We start from the raw sequence: 25252 nt of genomic DNA, 5'->3' as shown, positions 1-25252 counted from the left end.
TTCCAAATATTTGTCCTGTGGTGGGGCAGGAGGGCTGGTTTGTTTTGGGGTTGGTTTGTTTTTTGTTTTTTTTTTTTTTTAAGAACAATTTTGGACATCAGGGTGGCTTGAGTTACAGGAGCGCAGAGGCCTGGTGTCGCCCTCCATCCGCAGTCTCAGTTGGAGGGTCCTTGTCTCCCACAGCCCCCTGTGGTCACTACCAGTCCCAGGTGAGTGTGTCAGGCACACCAGGACCTCCTCAATTGGCACTGGAGGCTTCTGGTCAAGATCGGAGCTCGGCTTGCAAAGATGAGGACATTTTCTCAACATTTACGTAGTACGGGAACATTTTCACTTTTGAATACTTTTAATGGAGAGAGAGTGTTTTCCTGTGTTGCCATCAAGAAGTTTTCCAGGATGTGTACTGCTCTCAGGAGAAGAAACCTTGATCTTCCCAGCACTTGCTTGACCACTGCTCTGCCCAGTACAGAATGTACGGAATCTCACTAATCTTTTTGGTATTGCCACATGTCCTGATTACACTGACCATTTCTCAAGTCATCTCCTCAGCGGACTGTCTGCACCTTTGCATTTTCGAGTGTCCATCCCCTTTTCCCCCTCCGATTACTCTCCATTCACTCAGACCCCTCCCAAATACCCAGGTGGGGATTGGGGGTGGGGGTGGGATGAAGAGCGTCTCTAGAGCGTCTGACAGAAAGGGTCTTGCTTTTCCTACGTACTCATACCTCCTCATGAGACACTCTGGATCAGTATGAATTGGAGATTTTTTATATTGTTTATTCTGTAAGCAGGAAAATAAAGAAAACTGGAAAAAGCATAAACCTTTATAAACCGTTATTTCTTTTTGAAATCTTCTCATTTAGACTATACTCCTGAAATCTCTCTAACGAACTACACAAGAATAGAGGAATTAAAGAAAACTGCGGAGAGCCCTGGCACGTTCGGGTCTTTGCATTTCAGTGAGCCCTCTGGTGCCAAGTTCCTGAACTGCAGATCCTGAAAGAAGATTGAACAAGCCGCTGAAGAAGTATTTAAAACCTGATTAAACTCTCCAAGGTTCTGAGGGTGTCAGTGGGCCCCCTGAGGACCATCACAGATGAAGCCATGAAGGGAAGCACGGGTGGAGGTACCCCTCCCTGGGGGCTGCCTTAAACTGGAAAGAGGTAAGCACTGGTTACAGGTGACAAAGGCAATGTGCAGGCAGCTCATTGCTGACAGGCCAGCTCTGATCCCGGGGAAGGGAGATTCTTTTCCTCCTGCGTTGCTCAGGGCTCGTCACGGAGCAGTGTGATGTGGGGGGGTGCGATGCCGAGTGCAGGACAACCCTAGGACTGCCTGAACTCCATGGAGGGATGAGGAGGCCACAAGGGCATGGGGCTGTAAGGAAATGGTGTCCCCTCATGGTTCTTGGTGGCAGTGACGATATCCATAGCTGAGAGGACAGAGATCTTGGTTGTGTTGGGGAAGTTCCAGCCCCACCAAGGCTCCCAGTCATCCCCACCACAGGCTCTCCCATGCTGTCCCATGCCTGCAGCAGTTCTCCTGCAGACTTTGGCCACCCCCCATTGCTTCCCCACCTCACTCTGAACCTAGGATCTCCCAGGCTTTACCAACGGCTTTTTGTCCTCCCTGCCTTTTCCTTCTAACACAAAGCTCTGGTTTGCTGGGGCTTTGCCAAACCTGTGAATCCCCAAGCAACACATCCAGCTTCTTTCAAAGCTAATGCTCCTCAATCACCTAAGATGTCCCAGCACCATACTTACTCATCATCGAATCATAGAATGGTTTGGGTTGGAAGGTGTCCTGGTTTTGGCTGGGATAGAGTTAATTTTCTTCCTAGCAGTTGGTAAATAGTGCTATGGTTTGGATTTAGTCTGAGAATAACGTTGACAACACACTGATGTTTGAGTTGTTGCTGAGTAGTGTTTACCCTGGTCAAGGACTTTTCAGCTTTCCACTCTCTGCCAGGTGCACAAGAAGCTGGAGGGGGCATAGCCAGGACAGCTGACCCAACCGGCCAACGGGGTATTCCATACCATATGACGTCATGCTCAGCATATAAGGCTGGGGAAAGAAGAAGAAAGAGGGGGATGTTTGGAGCGATGACGTTTGTCTTCCCCAGTAACCGCTATGCGTGATGGAGCCCTGCCTTCCTGGAGGTGGCTGCACACCTGCCTGCCGATGGGAAGTAGTGAATGAATTCCTTGTTTTGCTTTGCTTGTGCGCACAGCTTTTGCTTTACCTTTTGAACTGTCTTTATCTCAAACCGTGAGTTCTCCCACTTTTACCCTTCCGATTCTCTCCCCCATCCCACCAGGGTGAGTGAGCGAGCGGCTGTGTGGTGCTTAGTTGCTGGTTGGGTTTAAACCATGACAGAAGGGACCTTTAAATGTCATCTAGTCCAACCCCCCTGCAAGGAGCAGGGACATCTTCAACTAGATCAGGTCAGAGCCTGGTCCAACCTGACCTTGAATGTTTCCAGGGATGGGGCATCTACCACCTCTCTGGGCAACCTGTGCCAGTGTTTCACCACCCTCGGCATAAATAAGTTCTTCCTTGAATCTAGTCTGAATCTCCCCTCTTTTAGTACAAAACCGTTCCCCCTTGTCCTACCGCAACAGGCCCTGCTAAAAAGTCTGTCCCCATCTTTCTTACAAGCCCCCTTTAAGTACTGAAAGGCTGCAAGAAGGTCTCCCTGGAGCCTTCTCTTCTCTGGGCTGAACATTCCCAACTCCTTCAGCCTGTCCTCACAGCAGAGGCGTTCCAGCCCTCGGATTATTTCCGTGACCTCCTCTGGACCTGCTCCAACAGGTCCATGTCTGTCCTGTCCACAGTGGCAATGTGCAGCACAGCATGGAGAAACCCACTGCCCCAGGCAGCTGCTGCCAGGTGGACACAAGCTCCGCTGCCCAGGAGGGTCCCACAGAGCAGGGGTTTGCAGATGGCAACATAGTGGTCGTAGGCCATGACAATGACGAGACAATACTCTGCTGACATCAAGAAAAGAAAGAAAAAGACCGGGGCAGCACATCCTGCATAAGAGATGTCCCTGGTGTCCCAGAGTGAATTGGCCAAGGAGCTGGGAGCTCTGCTGGGGGCTCTGCAGGAGTCAGTCCTGCCCTCCAGCAATAGGCAAATAGGAAACAGGAGAGATCCCAGATTAAAACCACTCAGGGCATCAAAGAGCTTTGCAGCATTGTTGCTCCCAACTCACCTGACTGCAGAGCAGAGCTGGGGGGGGTTGTTGGGTTTGTTCTGTTCTAGTTGCCCCACCACACCTGAGGAGTGTTTTTAAGGCAGAAATTGTTGGCATTTCTGCTGCACTCCACGTGAAACATTGCGGGTGCTGAGAGGCAAAGGGACTGTCCCTTAGTGCCGAGCGAGGACGGCCAGTCTGCCCACCAGTCCTGGGCTCAGCTGCCCGGTGCTGGCAGCTCCTTCAGCTGGAGGACGATTGCACTCAGATGTGTCCCTGGGGGTGATGTGGAGCTGTGAGCAGTCCTGTATCACACAGCACCCTCCTGGCAGCAGAAGGACCCTGCCCTGCCCTGCCAGGGGTCACTCCTTCTACCCACAGCTTCCCCCACGCCCCCTAATTACCTGGTAGGCCAACCCGGGAAGAGGCGTTGGGTATGGGTTGTCACTTCCTTTCCACCTCAGTAACTGAGGGGACAGGGGCAGGCACAGGGCTTGGCCGGGTCAATCCCAGAAGCTGAAAGGCCAGCAGCAGGCACGCGGCTTGGGAGATCATGGTGAGGTCACTTCTGCTTAGTGGGCTGATAGGCCACAAGGAGGCTGGTGGGTTGGGATGTTATTATGTTATCAATTGTGTCTGAGGAGCTCATTGGCCAGCAGGAGGCACATGGCCATGAAGGGGAGTGTGAGGCCCCCTTAGTCTCCAATCTCCTTGAGTGATTGGCCATCAGCAGGCACAGGGCTGGGGTGTTGGCTCTGACATTCCCTTCTGCTGAGAACCTGAGAGCCAGCAGCAGGCACGTGACTTGGTGGCTGTTTTGTACCTGGAGGTTCTGGTTTGTTATGTCCCCACTAAGAAAGGCACGCAGACGCTGTGAGGTGGTGTTTAAAATGCCATTTGTTAGAGAAACACCATAAACAAAGAGCAGATCATGGAGGCAATATTAGGTTCCTTCAGATGCCAGAGCCTTTGGCAGTGGGGCAGAAAGTTGTGCAGCTTCCATCTGTGGAATCTGCTCCTGTGATCTCTTTCTGTGTTTTCTAACAGGGAAACAAACTCTAGTCGTCATTTCCCCTGCCCTAAGCAGTGATGTTCACATGCAAATTTGTTGCTGCAGTGTTTGGTAAAGGTAAGGACATGCAGTTGCCCTCATCACCAGTACCAGGTGGAGCTTCCTGCAGATTCCTCTGTTGCAGTCAAGTTTCTCCTGTGACCCAGGGATATGCTCAGCACAACACAGCCTGAAGACCAAGCTGTGCGTGGAGCACAGCACGGCGCGGCACATGCAGGCCAGGGTCTTTTCAGGTTTACTGTTAGGGGGATCACTAACTCCTCCATGTACAATGCTCTTATGGTCGGGATCACCGAACCGCCTGAGGAAGGTTAGGAAGAGGGTGAGGGCTCCTTTAGAAGCTGGAGGAAGGGACACAAAGGACTTGGTAGTCACTGGGGACTTTGAAGGCCGTGGACCTCTGCTAGAAGGCCTCAGTCAGAGGGAAGGTGGAAGGTGATCCCTGATCTGCCATGGGGGGATGCTCTCCTGGACTTGTTTCTCACAAGAAGCTGGTGGAAGATGTGGAGGGCAGCTTTGGCTGCAGTGGGAGTGAGGTGGGGATGTAGAAACCCTTGAGGGAAGTCAGCAAGACAACTTGTAGCAGGGCTGAGTGGAGAGGAAGGATCACCTCCAGCCACCTGCTGGCAGTGCTCTGCCTAATGCAGGCCAGGGTGCCGTTGTCTGCCTTTGCTGCCAAGGTGCAAAGGCAGGAGAGGAGAAGGCTTTGGGGAGACCTAATGACAGCCTTCCCATACCTTTGTGGCCGGAAGAAAATGGAATGGAATGGAACAGAATGGAATGGAAAGGAATGGAAAGGAATAGAAAAGAATAGGATAGAACAGAACAGAACAGAATTTCTTCTTAGAAAGAAGAAATGGAAAACCTGGGCCTCGCTAGAGGAATGGGGATGAGCTGGAGTGGCCCCAGAGGACACCTGCCAGGATGTGGTTTGTGGCCTCTGTGGAGGGACTGAGGGATCTGGGGTTCTTTAGCCTGGTGAAGTGGAGGCTCAAGGCTCTCTAGTAGTAGCCTGCAATGTCTTGACAGGTGGTTTCCGAGATAATGGAGCTTTTCTTGGTAGTTGGAAGACATGGCAACCTCCAGAAAGTGCAGCTTGGAAAGTTCAGACTTGACATGAGGAAGAAGAAATCTCACTCAAAGGGTAGCCTTGTGGTGTAAGAGGTTACCCAGAGGGAGTCTGGATCAGCCCAAGGCTTTGTGTTTCAAGGAAAAGCCAGCGATGGGTGCAGAGACATGAGTGAAGGTCTAGAAATGCTGGGGTGAGAGCTAGGTGGGAAAGCAAGATGGGTGTCTACAGCCTGAAGGGCAAGAGGTGCAGGCATGGGACAGTGTAGGACAGCCTGCAGTACAGATGGCCTAGGCCTCTGGCAATTCTGAAAGGCCCATCAAAACCGAGGTCTTTGTCCCCTTGGCTAAGGCAGTTGCCTCTGCCACCAAGGCCTACAAGAAGGAACTTTCTTTTGAGGCTCTACATTTCTTCCTTGCCCCTGCTTGGGGAGGCCAGGAAGTGTGGTACAATTGTTCTACCCTTGGCATTGCTCACCCCCACATCCAACTGACCCCAAGAAGAGCCCTGAGCCACGCATGAGGGACAGGATCTGCCTTCCCAGGGCTTGGGGGTGAGGGCTTGGCCTTTCTGCTTCACAAAATAAACCAAGGGTTTTCTCAGCATTACAGCCACCTGCACAGTGCCTTTGCCTACCTGCAATCATGGCCTCCAATGATCTGCTCTAACGAGGCCACGGGGAGGCTTTGTCAGTAATGGCCCTCGGTGGGACCCATTAATACTTCAAGGTACTGTGAGTTTTACTTCTGACTTTGACTTCTTGAGAGGTTTGTTCTTTCTCCTCTCATCATGGGAGCTTCAAGGACTCAGCACCAAAACCACCATGGGTCTCATTAAAATACAGAAAGCCTTAAGGAGCTCTTTCTCTTCTTGTAGTTTTCTTTAGGTCTTCCAGGCTTGTACAGGTAATTGGAGTCATTTCATAGTGTAGTTAAAGAGGAAGATTTCAAAGTGCACCTAATAAAAATATTTTTTTAATTAAAGTTTCTATTTTATTACTTTTCAGTTTAGAGAAGAGGTGATAGAAGCATTCTCCAAGTGGTAGTGATCCAGGGTGTCTCCTCAGGAGGTCTGGACAGGTAGGAGAAGCAGTCCCTTGAGGTCTGACTCTGTGCGCAGAACTTTGCTCCTCACCTCCCCAACCCCACCATTTTTCTTATTGGCCATCTGGGACTTTCATCACTCTTCCTTGCATCAGACTTCACTGAATTCTGGAGCTGAATGTTACAGCTCCATTGCACCATTCCCCACCTGCTTCCCTTAGAGACCTGGCTGCACAGAGACCACATAAGAAGTTTTCCTATTTGCAAGCAAAGAAAAGCCAAGCATGATAAAGTTTCATAAAGAATAAAACACACTCCTCAACCATATGCTAAGTACAAGCTGTCTCTAATGAAGTTGCCTTTCTACAAGGGATAATCTTATGAGGAATGTTTGAGATAGATACAAAAATGTTAGATATAACCATAATTAAAGAATTGGCTAAAGAGACGATGAAACTACTGAAAGACAGGCAAGCTTTTAACTCCCTTAGTAGGTGAGAGTTATCTGAATGAACAAAGGAGAAAATTCGCAAATAATGGAACGGGCCTTTGTCTAGAGGGTCTGCATCTGCAAAGGTGACATCAGAAATGGTCATTGTATGAGGACAGGTGAAATTATATGAAAGATTAGAGAAACTGAATACACCGTATAACAGGAAGAACAGTGGTAATGAAGTTACGGGGCAAGATCGATATTTCTTTGGAACATCCCTTTTGAAAGGTCATTGGATTGGTAGAGGTCTCTTGTGAGTGAGGACAAGCAAGAGTTGCACTCATCTTTGAAAGTGGCCAAAAGTGCAACCCAGGGAACCACAGGCTGCACAAGCTCACTTTGGTGGGGGGTGAGCCATTGCATGAGTGCTCTTGGGTGACATTTGTGGGCACCTAAAAGAGAAGAGCATGGCCATGGACTTACCAAGGGTAAATCTTGCCTCGCCAACCGGGTTGCCTTCATGATGAAGTAGCTGCATTTGTGCATGAGGGGACAACAGTTGATGTCATTGACCTCCACTTCAGCAAGACTTTTGGCGTGGTCTCCCTCAATATTCTTGTACCCAAGTTAGGCCATTCCAGTCTGGAGAGGGAGACAAACAGATGAGCAAAACACCAGTTGGATGATGAGGCTGAGAGAGCAGTGGGGAAGGGGCCATGCTCTACCTGGAGGCCAGGGGACGTACTGGGGTTTGGTGAGGCGGCACCGGGGACTTTCCAGAGCCCTGTGCAGTTTAACACCTGTATCCACGACCCGGAGGAGGCAACTCTCACCACATTTTTCAATGATACCAACTTGGGAGGACCATTCCTGTGCCTTAGGGACGCCTTTCAGGGGAAACCTGACAGGCAGGAGAACTGTCCTCTCAGGAACTTCATGAGATAAACAAAAAACAAAGGCCAGATCCTGCGCCTGGGATAGACTGACAGCCTGCAGTGGCAGGGGAAGGGGACTGCCTGGCTGGGGAGCAGCTCTGCAGAAAAGGCCCTGGTGGTGCTGGGGATAGAAGGCAAAACAAAACCCAGTAGTGTGAGCTGGTGGCAAAGGTGGCCAGCAGTGTCCTGGAGTGTGTAAAGAGGAGCCTTGCCAAGACAGTGCTTTAGGCTCTAAACAGAATTTAAACAAAGCCTCTGACTTGGGTTCTATCAAGTTAATTAATAAAAGAGAGGGAGGTGGAGGGACCTCAGCATTTCCAGGTTCCTGCTGAAGATTTAAGGCCTCCGAGAAAGGAGCTGAAGAGAACACTTGTGAACTAGCATAGCCTTTAGATCGTTTCACATGTGAGGGCTCTGCTCCCCCATCTCAATCCTTGGCACCCAGAAACCTCCCCTGCTTTTCCCCCCTCTCCTCCCAAAACCTGACCAAGTGATGGGAGGAAAGGCAGCAGAAAGGCCCCAGGCCTCTGTGAATCAGCCGGGGTCTGGCACCTGGAGGGCGATGGTGTCATTTCATTGGACACCCCATAAAGACTCAAGATGGGGAGTGCCTCTGCAAGTCCCAATCAACAAGGTCCATGGCCAGGCAAGGCTGTGTCTCTGGCTGTGTCTGGAGACCCAAACACCTACAGCTTAGATGGAGCTGGGGCTGAACCTCAAGCCTGGGCTTCAGTGGTCTCCTGGGCCCATGGGCAGAGATGCAGGTGGAGGCCCCAGGTGATGCTGCTCAGGGCCATGAAGGCCTATGGATGCTCTCAGGGCCCTGACCAGTGTCATATTGGACCCACCTGCCACTGCCCTCACTAGGCCAAATTCTCACTCCCTGATGTGCAGGGTCTGCTCTCTACTACTCTCCTTCCCCATGTCCTTGGGCATCTGGGAGGCCACAATTTCATGGTCACTATGGCCAAGGCTGACACTGGTCTTCACATCCCTGAGCAGCTCTTTCCTCTACCAGGTCCAGGTGAGCAGAAGACTGGGTTGCCCATTCAGAAGCTGACCCACACACAAGCCGCCACCTGACCTGTTACGGGTCCCATAGAGACCTTCCATATATCTGAGCTGCCCTGACACCACACAAGGCAGCCCCCACTCCTCATCTTCCCCATCGGTCTCTCCTAAAGATGTTCTATCTCCATTACCACAAAAGCCGTGGGAGCTGTCCTTCCCCACCCCAGCTCTTGTTCCACTGAAGTCACAGCTCTGTGATGGCACCCACGGCTCCTGCTCTCTGTGGCCCAGGCTGGGGGCTTTGGTGCCCATTTGGGCTGCAGCCCCTCCGATGGGGCACCAGGGCCAAGGGCAGACTTGTCCCATGCAAACCTGGTACCCAGAGATGGGACCCCGTGTGTGGAAAGGCTTTGCTTCCCAGCAGAGGCATGCTGGAGTGGGTGGCAGGTGGCAACAGAATGGTGGATGAGGTTACCACCCCGAGAGCAAAAGCTGCAGTGCCCAAGGCCAGAGAGAAAGAGGCGAGGGCTGTGCAGCCCCGTCAGGAGAGGGGTTTGCTGTCCCAGGTGACTCTGCAGCACCGTGGGGCCTGTGCCAGAGGTGGGGCTGATCTCCACGAAGGACAAGGTGCTGCTGAGAATGTCCCTGGGGAGGACAGCTTCTGATCCTGCCACCCTCTGGACATCATGCTGGGGGCCAACCAGCTGGACAGCAGCTCTGCAGAGAAGGACCTTGGGGTCCCAGAGGAGAAGCAGCCGAGCAGGAGCCAGCAGTGCACCCCCGCGGCCAAGGCCAACAGCCTCCTGGGCTGCATTAGGAGAAGCATTGCTGGCAGGTGGAGGGAGGTGACCCTTCCCCTCTCCTCAGCACTGGTGAGGCCCCATCTGCAGTGCTGTGTCCAGTGCTGGGCTGCCCAGTGCAAGACAGTTGTTGACCTACTAAAGCAAGTCCAGCCAAGGGCCACAAAGCTGCTTTAAGGGACTGCAGCAAAGGTCCCTCCTCAGGGCTGGGGTGTCCAACCAGAGATGGAAATGGCTGGTGTGTGGGACTTCTCTGGGATGGTTTTCCCAGGGGAGTGTCGCCCGGGTGTCCAGGCACCTTTGGCGCCTTGCTTCCTTCTCCATGACGCCTGACTCTGCACTGTGAGCACCCTGCTGTGGGCCCCCACCCTGCACACTCACACAGCTGAGCTCTACACTGCTGCTTTCCTCTCCCGGGCACTTCCCAGGCCAGCCCAGCCCCTCCCCACCTCTCCCCACCACCCCTGCCCTCTCCCCAGCCCAGCCCAGCAGAGCAGCCCAGCCTGGGCTGGTCCCACGGCAGTGCCCACCGCAGGGTGCTGCAGAGCTCTGGGCACTCACCCCACGGCCCCAGCCCCTCTGAGGGGCACAGCAGCTGCTGGGGGGCACACAGGGAGCTCAGCCTCCCCATCACCACCAGGGATGGTGCTGGCCCCAAGGCCACGAGGAAATGGAGGCTACTCACTCGCTGCCTCTCCTGAATTCATATTGCAGGTGATGCCCAGCCCTCACTGAATTTGCCCCCTCCTCTCTCCCACCAGCCCCACTCCCCACGACAGCACAACAGTCCTGGCCCTGGGCCTCCTCCGGCAGCTCCTGCATCTCTCCAGTCTCCCCTCCCTCTGCCTGCTGGCTCCCCACTCACTCCCATGGCACTGCAGAGTCCTTGTCCATGGATACGTAGATCTGGTGCTTTCCTTTTGGGGGACTTCACCTTGGAGGGTGTTTCACCTTCTGAGTCTCCATTCATTGCAACCCCAGGGCATCCTCTCCTGACCCCTCCAAATTTATTTCCAGAAACTCTGGTATGTGCCATTAATCTTGTCATCCATGAAGAAATGTGAGAAGATAATGGGAGGTCATGGACCATCTCCCCTGCCATTGGACACCAAGAGGAGAGCTCTTAAATCCAGACCGTTTGGTCCAGTGGAACCCAATAGTACCGTGAGCTTAACCCCAAAACACTGAGAATAAAAAGGAGAACAGACTTTTAAAAATATCAATTCCTTGGATATTTATTTGGAAGCAACTTTGGAGGAAGAGCCCAGCCTTCAGGTGCTGCACCTGGGAGATCCCCTTTTATTGAAGAGCTGCTATCGGGCATGCCACATCTGACACAGTGTTGGGCAAGAGTCACAGGATCAAGCCGCAAGACAAGTAGTATAACCCCAGAAAATTATATATAAGCAGGATTATCACAAGAGAAAAAAGCAGAGCCATGGCCTAAGATAAACTCTGGGGAATGTGCAGAGAAGGGGAGGCAGGTTATTGTCGGTGAAACAGCGTCCACTGGGCCAGTTTCCATAGGGCATCCTTGAGCTCCTGGTTCCTCATGCTGTAGATGAGGGGGTTCACTGCTGGAGGCACCACCGAGTACAGCACTGCCACCACCAGATCCAGGGATGTGGAGGAGATGGAGGGGGGCTTCAGGTAGGCAAATATGCCAGTGCTGACAAAGAGGGAGACCACAGTCAGGTGAGGGAGGCACGTGGAAAAGGCTTTGTGCCGTCCCTGCTCAGAGGGGATCCTCAGCACGGCCCTGAAGATCTCCACATAGGACACCACAATGAAAACAAAACACCCAAATCCTAAACAGACACTAACCACAAGAAGCCCAACCTCCCTGAGGTAGGAGTGTGAGCAGGAGAGCTTGAGGATCTGGGGGATTTCACAGAAGAACTGGTCCACAGCATTGCCATGGCAGAGGGGTAGTGACAATGTATTGGCCGTGTGCAGGAGAGCATTGAGAAACCCACTGGCCCAGGCAGCTGCTGCCATGTGGACACAAGCTCTGCAGCCCCGGAGGGTCCCGTAGTGCAGGGGTTGGCAGATGGCAACGTAGCGGTCGTAGGCCATGACAGTGAGAAGACAATACTCTGCTGTGATGAAAAAGGCTAACAGAAAGAGCTGTGCAGCACATCCTGCATAGGAGATGTCCCTGGTGTCCCAGAGGGAATTGGCCATGGCTTTGGGAACAGTGGTGGAGATGGAGCCCAGGTCGAGGAGGGAGAGGTTGAGGAGGAAGAAGTACATGGGGGTGTGCAGGCGGTGGTCGCAGGCTATGGCGGTGATGATGAGGCCGTTGCCCAGGAGGGCAGCCAGGTAGATGCCCAGGAAGAGCCAGAAGTGCAAGAGCTGCAGCTCCCGCGTGTCTGCGAAGGCCAGGAGGAGGAACTGGGTGATGGAGCTGCCGTTGGACATTTGCTGTTTCTTGGCATAGGGGTACTGTTCAAAACTGGAATAGACAAGGAAAAAGGATGAAAGACTTCTCCAGTCACAGCCACTCCTTTTTTCATAGAAATCCACCCCCCACCCCAAAATTGAAACGCATTTCCTTCTCTGGTTTGTGCTGGTTGAGTGTGCTGTGAGGAGCAGGACCTCTGTCCACGGCCAAGGAGCCAGCTTTTCTCTGCTGCAGTGGGTACCTGGCAGCTGGTTTGAGACAGCTCCGATGTTCCCAAGGGATGTCAGATGTCATCCGCCCTTAATGGAAAAGATCAGTATCTGCACTCATGACTCTCAAGAGCATGGGCTGCAGAAGAGAGGCTTAGGGTGACCTTATAAGAATTTTGTCTCTGTTTTTTATTTTCCACCATCACATCTGCTGAGTGTTCTTTTTAGGGGTAGAAATGCTCATTTCTATGACTGAAAATGTGAAGAGTCTTGAGACAGGAGAGGCAAAAGGGCTCAGCTCTCTGTGGCTTAGTGCAGTCAGGTGAGCTGCAGTGTCCATCAGTCTGTTACCCAGCTGCCCTGCTCTTTCCCTTGTGCTGCCTCAAAGATGACTTCACACACAAATTACTCATTAAAAGAAACCAAACCAAACCACTGGGCTCTGATGAAAGCAGGGGAGCACTGTTGCAGAGGGCAGATCTGCACACTCTTCTCTTCCCCACCCCAGAGGTGGAGTTGTGATGGAGAAGGACACCGTCCCTCACAAGAGAAGCAAAGGACCCTGAGCGGAGAGTACTGACCTCCAAGGGAAAGCTCAGCCCTCCCTGGGATCCTACAGGAGAGCTGTGCCTTTCTGGAGGGGAGCTCGCAAGCCCAGCAGGACAGGCAAAGCGGAGGGTCAGGGGTCCTGAAGAAGGGATGTCCTAAAGGGAGAGTCAGCTCATTGCCCAGCAGACAATGCCCAGAAGACATCCACAGTGAAGGACCGAATGAGAGCTGCCTTAACGGAGCCTACGCCGGTGCTTGTTTGCAGCTTCCTCCCACCCCCTGCCCAGGTCTCTGCTGCCTGGAGCTGTCCCTGCCGAGAGCTGGTTCCCTGTCCCCACCTCTCCTCCCTGTCGGTGCTCACAGACCCCATCCCACCCGCTGTGTGCTCAGCTCTGCCCTGCAGACCCCTCCTGGCAGCAGGGCACTGCGCAATGTCTTCTCTGTCCATGCAGGCTCTGATGGGATCATCAGACCAACCCTGATGAGCCTGGAGAAGTTGTACTGCTGCTGTCTGTAAGCCACGGTGTGTTGATTTCTCATACTCCCTGCTTTATTCACATCCAAGAGTAACAGATTTGGAAATTCAGTGCCTCCTCTTGACATGAGACATTAATTTCTATGTCCCATTGCCCACCCAGGCAACCCAGAGTAGAAGATAGAAAGAACAGGATACTTGCTTTTCAGGTAGCCCCTGCCTTGCTGTGCTTCTTCAAAAGTCTTCTGGGAAAGTCCTGTAGTGATCTGAAGATGTGAGCAGGGCTGACCCAGGCAGCAGCCTCTCGACAGCAGAAGGACCCTGCCCTGCTGGGGCTCGCTCCTTCCACCCACAGCTTCTCCCCACAGCGCCGTGGGGAGCTCCCCGGGCAGGCTGAGTGCTGAGCCTGGCAGGCGGCAGAGTCCCTGCCCCAGCACACAGCCCCTGGGGTGCAGGGACCCTGCTCGCAAGGACAGCCCTGGGCACCCCTGCCTGCACACCCCTGCAGTCCCCCCCAGCAGAAGGCAGCCCTCATGCCCTCTCCCTCTGACCGTGCAGCAGGGAAGCCCTGCTCTGCACCATGTCCTCCTCCTCCACACCAGAGAAGGTGGGAGAGACCTCCTGAAATGTCCCACAGGCTGTGGCACGTGCCAGCTTTTGGAGATCTCTCCAGGCACTGCAGCTTCTTTGCCCTGCACCCGGAGACTTACCGTGTCAAGGGCTGTGAAGGTTTCTCCTCCCGTTCATTCTCAGCATCCTCCCAGCCCAGACTGCCTCTAACCTCTCTCTGCCTCGCTCCTCTCCCCTCGGTGCCTGCAGGCAGTGCCCCCAGCCCTGCTCCTGGGCAGAGCTGTCTCTCTGCAGCGCTGCCCGCTTGCCAGGAGCTCCCTCCATCCCAGGAGCCCAGCCCAGCTCAGCAGCAGAGGACCAGCCCAAGGCACCACTTGCTCTGCCCCCTCGGGGCTCCCTCCACGTGTCCCTGCGCCTCCAGGGAACCTGCTGGGAGCAGCCTGAAGCCATCACTGATGGTCCCTCCCTCAGCTGCGGAGAGACACTTCTTTCCAGCAGGGGCATTTCTCCCATCTGAAGAAGAGTCAGCTCCAGGAATCACCTTTTCATTGGCCCATCTGTACACAGGACACCCGGACAGGGACAGGGAAGGATCTCATTTTGCACTGCCGAGGGAAGGGATTCAGCCCCCATTCCATGCTTGTGGCCCTGGGGCTAGAAGTGGGCTCAGCTGCCCCCCACGCACAGCACAAGCCCACAGGAGGTGGGATTCCTCTGGCCTCAGCTCAGGTGTGCACACGGCAGACACCTGCATGTCAGCTCCTTCTCTCAGCTCCCTGCTAATTAATGGAGATGGAGGCCAGGGCTGACGTGGTCACATGCAAAGACCTGGGGACATTTGGAGTGCCAGAGGTGGTCCAAGATACCTGGAGCTAGCTGCAAGCTCTAGTGGAGCAATGCTGAGAGACAGGGCAGCATCTGGGGGCATCTTCTTGGAGGCTGGAGGTGAATCTCTTTGGCCAGTGGAAATGGCATCAGATGCCCACATTTAGGATGGTGGAGCCTGTCTCTCTTCTTTATGTTCTGGGCAGCCTACGCAGGGATTCATCTGATAGCACAGGGAGAGCTCAGTTCCTCTCTGTCTTTCCCATCCGCCAGGTTGACTAGATCTCCATTGACTCTAATGGCCGTGGTGTCCTGAACATTCTCCCATTGCCCAATCAACTTCAGGGCAGTTATTCCATGTAAGGCCAGTTACAGGCCTGTAATGGTAGGTGAGGTGCCAAGGCTCTCACACACAGCGACATGCAGTTGGCAGGGACAGCGATGGTCCTACACAGGAAAGCCATCCCCATGCAGAGCGAGGGTGTGACAGACACCCAGGCAGCATTGCGACAGATCCAGTGCCTTTGGGCCAGAAACTGATTGCCACCCCTGCAGCGTGGCAAGGTCCGTCCCTTCTCTCTCCAGTAGAGGTAGGGCACTCCATGAATGGGAAGCCCATCACACCAGGGTCACCACGCGTGTGCCTACACCTTCAGACTTCTGGTTTTTCTCTCCTCCAACCTTCACTCACCCCCTGGAGAACACAGTCAAGGACCAGACCAACAGTTGTCACAGTGGCTGGTCAGGAGCACCTTGTCATTCCTGGAGATCAGCTTCACCTCCACCAAAGGCCCTCGGGGACAGCAGAGACCCCACCGACAGCAAACCCATGTCTTGCCAGGGCTGCCCTTCCCAGCCCTGGTCCTCTCTGCCCTTGGGGACAGCAGGGTTTGCTCACTCTCTTGGCACCCACGTTCAGCTTTCTGTTTCCACCTGCTCTCCACCCCGGCATGTCTCTGCTGTGAAGCAAAGCCTTTGCACACACGGGGGCTGGGACACTTGGTCCCAGGTTTGCCTAAGACAAGTGAGAGCTTGGCGTGGGGCTGCACCTGCAGTGCTACAGCCCAAATGTGCACTGATGGCCTCAGCCAGGGGCACAGCCAGGACGAGCTGGAGCCAATGGGCCAGCAAATGTAATGCAAACCTGGATCTGACACTTGCAAGCAGGTGAGAGCTGGCCAGTGAACTGAAGGTCAGTGTAAGCCTTGGTTGTCCTGACACTGAAACAGTGGGGTCCCAGCTCCCGAGGGAAGTCAGGAAGGAGAATTGAAGGCTGTAGATGCCGGACATCAGAGGAGCAGACTTTGGCCTCTTCTGGGGAGTTCTGATGGGGTCTCGTGGTCAGCAGCATTGAAGGGCAGCAGAGCTCAGTGCAGCTGGTCTTCAAGGACAGCATCCTCCAAGCACAGAAATGGTCTCTCTCAAAACTCAGTTGAAACTTGGATGTAAATTCAAGGGCACCATAATGAGCTGTTACTATTTCAGGGACAGTTCAAGAAGAAGCAAAGATAATATGGGATCACTCCTAAATCTAGTAAGAGTAGGTATGGATAGATCTGAGATATTTGATGTGCTCTTATCACCAGCAAGGTCTCCCAGGCCTTTGTGCCTCAAGGCAGGACTCCAGAGGAAAACAGCCTTCAGTGGACAGGAATCAAAGCAGTAGCTACTTGAGCAAACTCAAATGTTACCATTGAAAAGGGACCGGATGTAGAAATCTGTATTTACATCGAGGGAGAGAAAGTGTCATCAGCTTGCTGGTCCATGTCCATGGCCTGTGAAAAATAATGAGAATTTACAGACCAGTGTCAAAGCTGTCAAGATGAAGCCTTCTTAAACACTTATTACACCGAGGTCGTTTCTGCATATGTTTCAACTTCTGCCTAACATCTTCCTTCAGGGGTTGATGCACTTGCCCACACCGAGGTGGCCACTGCCTCTGAGATTCCCAGGGGTAGCTGAAGACCCCACATGGTACTGGGAAATGTTACCCAAGGCTGACAGGAGCCTTTCTGGAGCAGGAGCTGGTGGACAGGCAGGGTAGGCCAAAGCATCTCAGTTGAGACAACTCCTTTCTCTCCCTTGAGTAGGAAGGGAAGCCTGGACAATTGCCCCCAAGGTGTCCAGCACTGGAGGAGAATGAGAAATGAGTGGGTCTAGGTGCTGCAGAGTCTACTTGAAGATGCTCCTGTAACCCCGCTATGTTGGGACTAGTGCAGATTTGGCTATTCAAAAGAGAGCATTCCATGCACTTTGCCTCTTTGCTTCCCTCTGTGCATTAAGGGAGCTCATGACTTCAGCGTGTGACTCGCTCTGAGTGAGTGTGGAGAAACAGAGTCTGGGGCAGGGAGTGCTTTGGGGGTTCTTGGGATCTGTGCTTGACACAAACGTGTTTTCTGTTGGTCTAAGGCCATGCACTGTGGAAAGTGGACTTCAGAGGAGGTAAGGTGGACTTAATATACAGCAGAGGAGTGTGGTTTATTTTTTATTGAACCATGCCTTCATTTGGTTTTGTTTGCTGGAATTAAGAAACGTCCTTCTGTGTCTGCGTGCAGCTCGTTCTCCAAGCAAAGCGGGTGGGAGTTGGTGCCAATGGGCTGAAACACGCAGCTACGGACTGTAGTGGAGAAAGCTCAGGTTTGAACAAAGGTGCTGTAAGTCCCAGGGGCTGATGGGAGAAATGGTGGGGTTGGAGGTAGGGACAAAGACTGCCAGTCTGACATACAGGGCCTTGACTTCCCTACATCTTCAGCCTCCGTGAGGAGATGCTGAGGATCAATATCAGTTGGAGTTTTCTGGTATCACGGAATGTGTAAGCAGAAAAAGAAGAAGGGGAAAAAGAAGAAATGGTTTCTTACTGATATTTAGTATTGAAAACTTTGCACTTTGACTACACTCCTGAAACCTCTCACATTAACCACATAAGAACAGAGGAGTGAAGGAAAGTTATGCCCAGAGACTTGGCTGGGTAGGGCATTTTGCATGTTAATGAGCCCTCTGGTGCCAAGGTCCTGAACTGCAGATACTGAAAGAAGACTGAACTGGCCTCTGGAGAAGGAAAAGCCAGCAGCACGTCTCCAAGTTTCTGCAGGTGTTATTTAGTCCCCCTGCGGGCCATCACTGAAGAGATCATGAAGGGAATGAGATGACAAGGCGACTGTCTCTGGGGGCCGGTGAAGCAGGAACGCAGAGGCACTGCTTACAGGTTGAAGATCAGATGTGCAGGCAACTGTGAAAGGCCTTGATGTGTTTCATCAAGCAGATGCTCAAGCGCTGACCCCCATGCCCTAGGAATGGGGATCCGTTCCCTCCTGTGATGCTCAGGGCTCTTCCAGGGAGCAGGGAGATGTGGGGGGTGCGATGCCGAGGGCAGGGCTGCAGTAGGACTCCTCCCAGGCTGTGTGGAGGGTGGGTGAGGAGGCAAGGAAGTGCTGGGGCTGTAAGGAACTGGTGTCCTCTCAGGGGCTACAGTGGAAGAGACAGCAGCCATAGTCGAAAGGACAAGGATTTCAGTTCCGTTGGGGGGTCCCAGCCCCCACAAAGGGGCCATCCCCTCCACAGGCTGTCCTACACTGTTCTGTGCCTGTGCCTCTTTCTCTGCAGATTTTAACCACCAGCCCTGATTGCCCACCTCACTCTCATCCCATCATGTCCCAAGCTTTACTGATGACTTTCTGTCCTCATTGACTAGTTCGTCAAAAATAAAGCTGTGGTTTTCTGAGGTTCTGCAACGGCTGTGAGTTCTCCACAAACTGTCCAGCTCCTTCCAAAGCCCTGCTAATGCTCCTGAAACAACCAAGATGTGATGGGACATCAGGCCAGGAGGTTTGGCATTCCCCAGGCTCATGGATGTTTGCCTGAGGTCCTTCCAATTGTGGGCAGTGAAGGAAGAAAAGAGATCAAGGTCAGCTCATTGGACACTATTGAGCACATTCCCCTCAGCAGTGGGCATTCCCCTTCTGCCAGGCTGAGCCGTGCACACAGGATGGAAATGTCTCTATCATCCCTGTTTGTACAAGAAGGGCCTTTCTTCCTGCCATATTCCCAGGACAATCCTCCTCTGGGAGCTGGCGGAGGAGCTTGCCGAGCCGCTCTCCATCATTTACCAGCAGTCCTGGTTAACTGGGGAAGTCCCGGACGACTGAAGGCTCGCCAATGTGACGCCGATCTATAAGAAGGGCCGGAAGGAGCATCCGGGGAACTACAGGCCGGTCAGCCTGACCTCGGTGCTGGGGAAGATCATGGAGCGGTTGGTTTTGAGGGTGCTCACGAGCCATGTCCGGGACAACCAGGGGATCAGGCGCAGCCAGCACGGGTTCATGGAAGGCAGGTCCTGTTTGACCAACCTGATCTCCTTCTATGACCAGGTGACCCGCCTAGTGGATGAGGGAAAGGCAGTGGATGTGGTCTACTTGGACTTCAGTAAGGCCTTTGACACTGTCTCCCACAGCATTCTCCTAGAGAAGCTGGCGGCTCACGGCCTAGACAGGTCCACTCTTCGCTGGGTAAAAAACTGGCTGGACGGCCGAGCCCAGAGAGTTGTGGTCAACGGAGTTAAATCTAGTTGGCGGCCGGTCACGAGCGGTGTTCCCCAGGGCTCAGTACTGGGGCCGGTCCTGTTCAATATCTTTATCAATGATCTGGACGAGGGGATCGAGTGCTCCCTCAGTAAGTTTGCAGACGACACCAAGTTGGGCGGGAGTGTTGATCTGCTGGAGGGTGGGAAGGCTCTGCAGAGGGACCTGGACAGGCTGGATCGATGAGCCGAGGCCAACTGTATGAGGTTCAACAAGGCCAAGTGCCGGGTCCTGCACTTGGGCCACAACAACCCCAGGCAACGCTACAGGCTTGGGGAAGAGTGGCTGGAAAGCTGCCCGAAGGAAAAGGACCTGGGGGTGCTGATTGACAGCTGGCTGAACATGAGCCGGCAGTGTGCTCAGGTGGCCAAGAAGGCCAACGGCACCCTGGCCTGTATTAGGAATAGTGCGGCCAGCAGGAGTAGGGAGGTGATCGTGCCCCTGTACTCGGCACTGGTGAGGCCGCACCTCGAATACTGTGTTCAGATTTGGGCCCCTCACTACAAGAAGGACATGGAGGTGCTGGAGCGTGTCCAGAGGAGGGCAACGAAGCTGGTGAAGGGCCTGGAGCACAAGCCTTATGAGGAGCGGCTGAGGGAACTGGAGTTGTTTAGCCTGGAGAAGAGGAGGCTGAGGGGAGACCTCATCGCGCTCTACAACTACCTGAAAGGAGGTTGTAGCGAGGTGGGTGTTGGTCTCTTCTGCCAAGTAACAGCGATAGGACGAGAGGAAATGGCCTCAAGTTGCACCAAGGGAGGTTTAGATTGGACATTAGGAGAAATTTCTTTACTGAAAGAGTGGTCAGGCCTTGGAACAGGCTGCCCAGGGAAGTGGTGGAGTCACCATCCCTGGAGGTATTTAAAAGACGTGTAGATGAGGCCCTTAGGGACATGGTGTAGTGGACATGGTGTGTTGGGTTGACGGTTGGACTCGATGATCTTAAGGTCTTTTCCAACCTGTATGATTCTATGATTCTAAGTTTCAAAGACCCACAGGGATAAAGCCTTAAGCAATCTGGTGTGATCTTGCTTTGAGTAGAATGTTGGTCTATAGACATCTTGCAAGGTCACTTCCAGACTGAATGAAAGTTTCACTCCTTCCCCTTCATGTCGTCAACATTACGGAAAGCACTCGAGTTCCCTCTGAGTGTGGAGATAATTCACACTGGGTGCAGGGCTGCATCACAGGAACCCCACACAGCCCTGATGACATCCTTTTCCTCACCTTTCATTCCCTGCTTCCCTTTTCCCCACTCTACAGTTCTTCACTATTTTCCCCCTCACACCCTCCCAAAACAAGAGCCTCCCCTGTTGTCCTGGCTCTGGCTGGGCTGGAGTTAATTTTCTCCATAGCAGCCGTGTGGTGCTGTGCTGTGGATTTAGGACCAAACCAGTGTTGATAACACAGCGGTGTTGTAGCTATTGGTGAGCAGGAGGAAATGAGAGGGCATCATCACTGGTTCGCCAGTCCAGACACAGCTGAATTTTGTCCTAATACGTCCGATTTAATTCAGGTTAATTTTGCTACCAAGCATGATTTTTCAAAAAGTTCAAATATTGTGTGCTTCTCTTTTTAAGGACTAAAGCATCATCAAACATAAATCGCTCTACTGTAGCCTTGGGAGGTTTGTGGGAGCGTGATATAATCAATCTGCCAGGCCTCCCCATATTTATATTTCAGCCATCGTCCTCCATACCAGAGAGGCTTTACTCGCTTGGCTTGCTTGATTGCAGCGCATGTTTCACATTCATGAATAACCTGTGCAATAGTGTCCATGGTCAAGTCCACCCCTCGATCACGAGCCCATCTATATGTTGTGTCTCTTTCTTGATGGCCTGAGATGTCATGGGCCCACTAGGCTATAAATAATTCACCCTCATGTTGCCAGTCTGTGGTGGTGCATTCCTCCCCCCACACCTTTTTTCCCTGGGTCACTCTGTACCTCAGGAACTCCCGATAAACTTTGGCCTTTGTGTAATGAGTTGGGCGGTGAAGCATCTCTTGACTGTTCCCAGAACTCTTGCATGGCTGAAGTGGTGGAACGGCCCTGACCGTACCAGAACTCCTGTTACCTAAGCAAGGTGGGGGTCAAAACTGGGGACAATTCGTCATTCCCTGATGCCCCTATCTGAGTCTTAACTCAAGTGGAACGGCATCATTGTTGCCGAAATCCTGAGAACTTTCACGGATGACTAAAGCCGTGCAAACCTATAAACAGTGGTCCTAAGTGAGACCCTTTGAGCTCTCCAGGACCGCAGCAGGCTGCGCCCAGAGTCTCCCTCCGAGTTGGACGCCTCGCAGGTTTTGCAAACTCTCGAGTTTGTGATATTCGGAGGACCACCGGGACCTGGGCTGAAACACTCCTCGGCCGAGACAGTCCTCGGGGCTCAACCCTTCATCCGTTGAGAAATGCCAAGACATTTAACATGAGTATTTCACTGACTCGAGGGGAATGTTTAACAGGTACCTTTATCTAGGTTTAGACCTTTATAAATTTATTCAGTTTTGGGCCCTTCTATGTGAATTGATCTAGAGCTTTTCTCTGTGTGTGTGTTTGTGTGTATTGATTTAGATAACCAGTAATAAGCATAATTTGTAATCAAGTCACTTTAGCAGAAGTAGTGATTACCTCACTTTGTAACTGTTAAATTAGTCAATGATTCAGTGCTGTCAAAACCTTCTGATCTACCTTAAAACTGTAAATGAACTTCAAATTGCTCTAAACACATATAACCCCTTAGGCATAAACCGTTGACCAAGTCTGAGACTAGGGGTAGGTCCAGCCGCACCTAGACTCCTCTCTGAGAAGGAGTTTAGAAAGCAAGGGGGTCTACTCTGAACCTCGTGACTCAACGGGAGGGTCTCCTTATCGCTTTTGTATGAGACACAAACCGTTGTCCAAGTCTGAGACTAAGATTGGATCCAGCCGGGTCTTCTCTGAACCTCGTGACTCAACGGGAGGGTCTCCTTACCCTTTTTTCCTCGGTCTTTCTATAAATCACTCCAACTCAATTCTGACAGGATTTTCCCTGTGTATGCTTAATCCATGTAATAAGTAATAGAGTGAACCTTGCCAGCGAATTCTGTTAAGTCGCGCTTTTCTAAATTTCTGTTAAAATCTCTTTTGCTGATATCTTTGCCAGTGATTCTTCAAGTGGCCGCAAAACCTCTCATTTGCGACAAACAGGAAAACAAACTCTAGCTGTCCTTTCTCCTGCCCTAAGAAGTGCTGTTCACATGCAAATTTGTTGCTGCAGTGTTTGGTAAAGGTAAGGACATGCAGTTGGCCTCATCACCAGTACCAGGTGGAGCTTCCTGCAGATTCCTCTGTTGCAGTCAAGTTTCTCCTGTGACCCAGGGATATGCTCAGCACAACACAGCCTGAAGACCAAGCTGTACGTGGAGCCCACCACAGCGCAGCACATGCAGGCCAGGGTCTTTTCAGGTTTACTGTTAGGGGGATCACTAACTCCTCCATGTACAATGCTCTTATGGTCGGCATCACCGAACCGCCTGAGGAAGATTAGGAAGAGGATGAGGTCTGCTTTAGAAGCTGGAGGAAGGGACACAAAGGACTTGGTAGTCACTGGGGACTTTGAAGGCCGTGGACCTCTGCTAGAAGGCCTCAGTCAGAGGGAAGGTGGAAGGTGATCCCTGATCTGCCATGGGGGGATGCTCTCCTGGACTTGTTTCTCACAAGAAGCTGGTGGAAGATGTGGAGGGCAGCTTTGGCTGCAGTGGGAGTGAGGTGGGGATGTAGAAACCCTTGAGGGAAGTCAGCAAGACAACTTGTAGCAGGGCTGAGTGGAGAGGAAGGATCACCTCCACCCACCTGTTGGCAGTGCTCTGCCTAATGCAGGCCAGGGTGCCGTTGTCTGCCTTTGCTGCAAAGGTGCAAAGGCAGGAGAGGAGAAGGCTTTGGGGAGACCTAATGACAGCCTTCCCATATCTTCTGGGAGAGAAGAAAATGGAATGGAATGGAATAGAATAGAATGGAATAGAATAGAATAGAATAGAATAGAATAGAATAGAATAGAATAGAATAGAATAGAATAGAATTTTTTCTTAGATAGAAGAAATGGAAAACCAGGGCCTCCCTGGTCTGGAGGAATAGGGACGAATTGGAATGGCCCCAGAGGACATCTGCCAGGATGTGGTTTGGGGCCTCTGTGGAGAGGCTGAGAGACCTGGGGTTCTTTAGCCTGGTGAAGTAGAGGCTCAGGGCTCTCTAGTAGTGGCCGTCAACTACTTGAAGGGTGGTTTCCGAGATGATGGAGCTTTTCTTGGCAGTGCAAAGGGAAGGCAACCTTGGTAGTGGGAAGAGAAGGAAACCTCCACAAAGCACAGCTTGGAATGTTCAGACTGGATGTGAGGAAAAAGAACTCTCACTCAAAGGGTAGCCTTGTGGTGTAAGAGGTCACCCAGAGGGAGTCTGGATCAGCCCATGCCTTTGTGTTTCAAGGAAAAGCCAGTGAGCGTGGAGAGACATGAGTGAAGGTCTAGAAATGCTGGGGTGAGAGCTAGGTGGGAAAGCAAGATGGGTGTCTACAGCCTGAAGGGCAAGAGGTGCAGGCATGGGACAGTGTAGGACAGCCTGCAGCAGAGATGGCTGAGGGCTCTGGCAAGTCTGAAAGGCCCATCAAAAGCGAGGTCTGTGTCCCCTTGGCTAAGGCAGTTGCCTCTGCCACCAAGGCCTACAGGGAGGAACTTTCTTTTGAGGCTCTGGACTTCATTTCTTCCTCCTTGCCCCTTCTTTGGGAGGCCGGGAGGTACCATAGAATTTTCCTACCCTTGGCATGGCTCACCCTCACATCCAACTGCCCCCAAGAAGAGCCCTGAGCCACGCGTGAGGGACAGGGTCTGCCTTCCCAGGGCCTGGGGGTGAGGGCTTGGCCTTTCTGCTTCCTAAAACAAACCAAGGGTTTTCTCAGCATTACAGCCACCTGCACAGTGCCTTTGCCTACCTGCAAGCATGGCCTCCAATGATCTGCTCTAACGAGGCCATGGGGAGGCTTTGTCAGTAATGGCCCTCGGTGGGACCCATTAATACTTCAAGGTACTTTGAGTTTTACTTCTGACTTTGACTTCTTGAGAGGTTTGTTCTTTCTCCTCTCATCATGGGAGCTTCAAGGACTCAGCACCAAATACACCATGGGTCTCATTAAAATACAGAAAGCCTTAAGGAGCTCTTTCTCTTCCTGTAGTTTTCTTTAGGTCTTCCAAGCTTGTACAGCTAATTGGAGTAATTTCAAAGTGTAGTTAAAGAGGAAGGTTTCAAAGTGCACCTAAAAAAAATATTTTTTAATTTAAATTTACTCTTCAGTTTAGAGAAGAAGTGATGGAAACATTCTCCAAGAGCTAGTGATCCAGGGTGTCTCCTCAGGAGGTCTGGACAGGCAGGAGAAGCAGTCCCTTGAGGTGTGACTCTGTATGCAGAACTTTGCTCCTCACCTCCCAAACCTCACCATTTCTCTCATTGGCCATCTGGGACTTACATCACTCTTCCTTGCATCAGACTTCTCCACTGATCTCTGCAGCTGGGTGTTACAGCTCCATGGCACCATCTCCCACCTGCTCTCCTCAGAGAACTGGCTGCACACAGGCCACGTAAGAATATTTTCTATTTGCAAGCAAAGAAAAGCCAAGCTTGATAAAGTTTCATAAAGAATAAAACACACTCCTCAACCATATGCTAAGTACAAGCTGTCTCTAATGAAGTTGCCTTTCTACAAGGGATAATCTTATGAGAAATGTTTGAGATAGATACAAAAAAGTTAGATACAACCATAATTAAAGAATTGGCTAAAGAGCCAATGAGACTACTGAAGGACAGGCAAGCTTTTAAGTCCCTGAGTAGGTGAGAGTTATCTGAATGAACAAATGAGAAAATTCGCAAATAATGGAATGGGCCTTTGTCTAGAGAGTCTGCATCTGCAAAGGCGACATCAGAAATGGTCATTGTATGAGGACAGGTGAAATTATATGAAAGATTAGAGAAACTGAATACACCGTATAACAGGCAGAACAGTGGTAATGAAGTTACAGGGCAAGACCAATATTTCTTTGGAATATCCCTTTTGAAAG

The 25252-nt window shown here is 52.0% G+C and overlaps 1 protein-coding gene across 1 annotated transcript; it reads right to left on the bottom strand.

Moving 5' to 3' along the window:
* Window positions 1-11044: 11044 nt before the first annotated feature.
* Window positions 11045-11980, bottom strand: LOC142076156 (olfactory receptor 14A16-like). The gene has a single exon (XM_075138534.1). It carries the CDS (start codon window positions 11978-11980, stop codon window positions 11045-11047), a length of 936 nt encoding a protein of 311 aa, XP_074994635.1.
* Between the last annotated feature and the right edge of the window lie 13272 nt (window positions 11981-25252).

The sequence above is a fragment of the Calonectris borealis genome, unplaced genomic scaffold (genome assembly GCF_964195595.1).
Source record: "Calonectris borealis unplaced genomic scaffold, bCalBor7.hap1.2 HAP1_SCAFFOLD_35, whole genome shotgun sequence".
Taxonomy (NCBI): Eukaryota; Metazoa; Chordata; class Aves; order Procellariiformes; family Procellariidae; genus Calonectris; species Calonectris borealis.
Note: the sequence above shows the minus strand (reverse complement) of the source record. Positions and strands in the feature narration are given on the sequence as shown.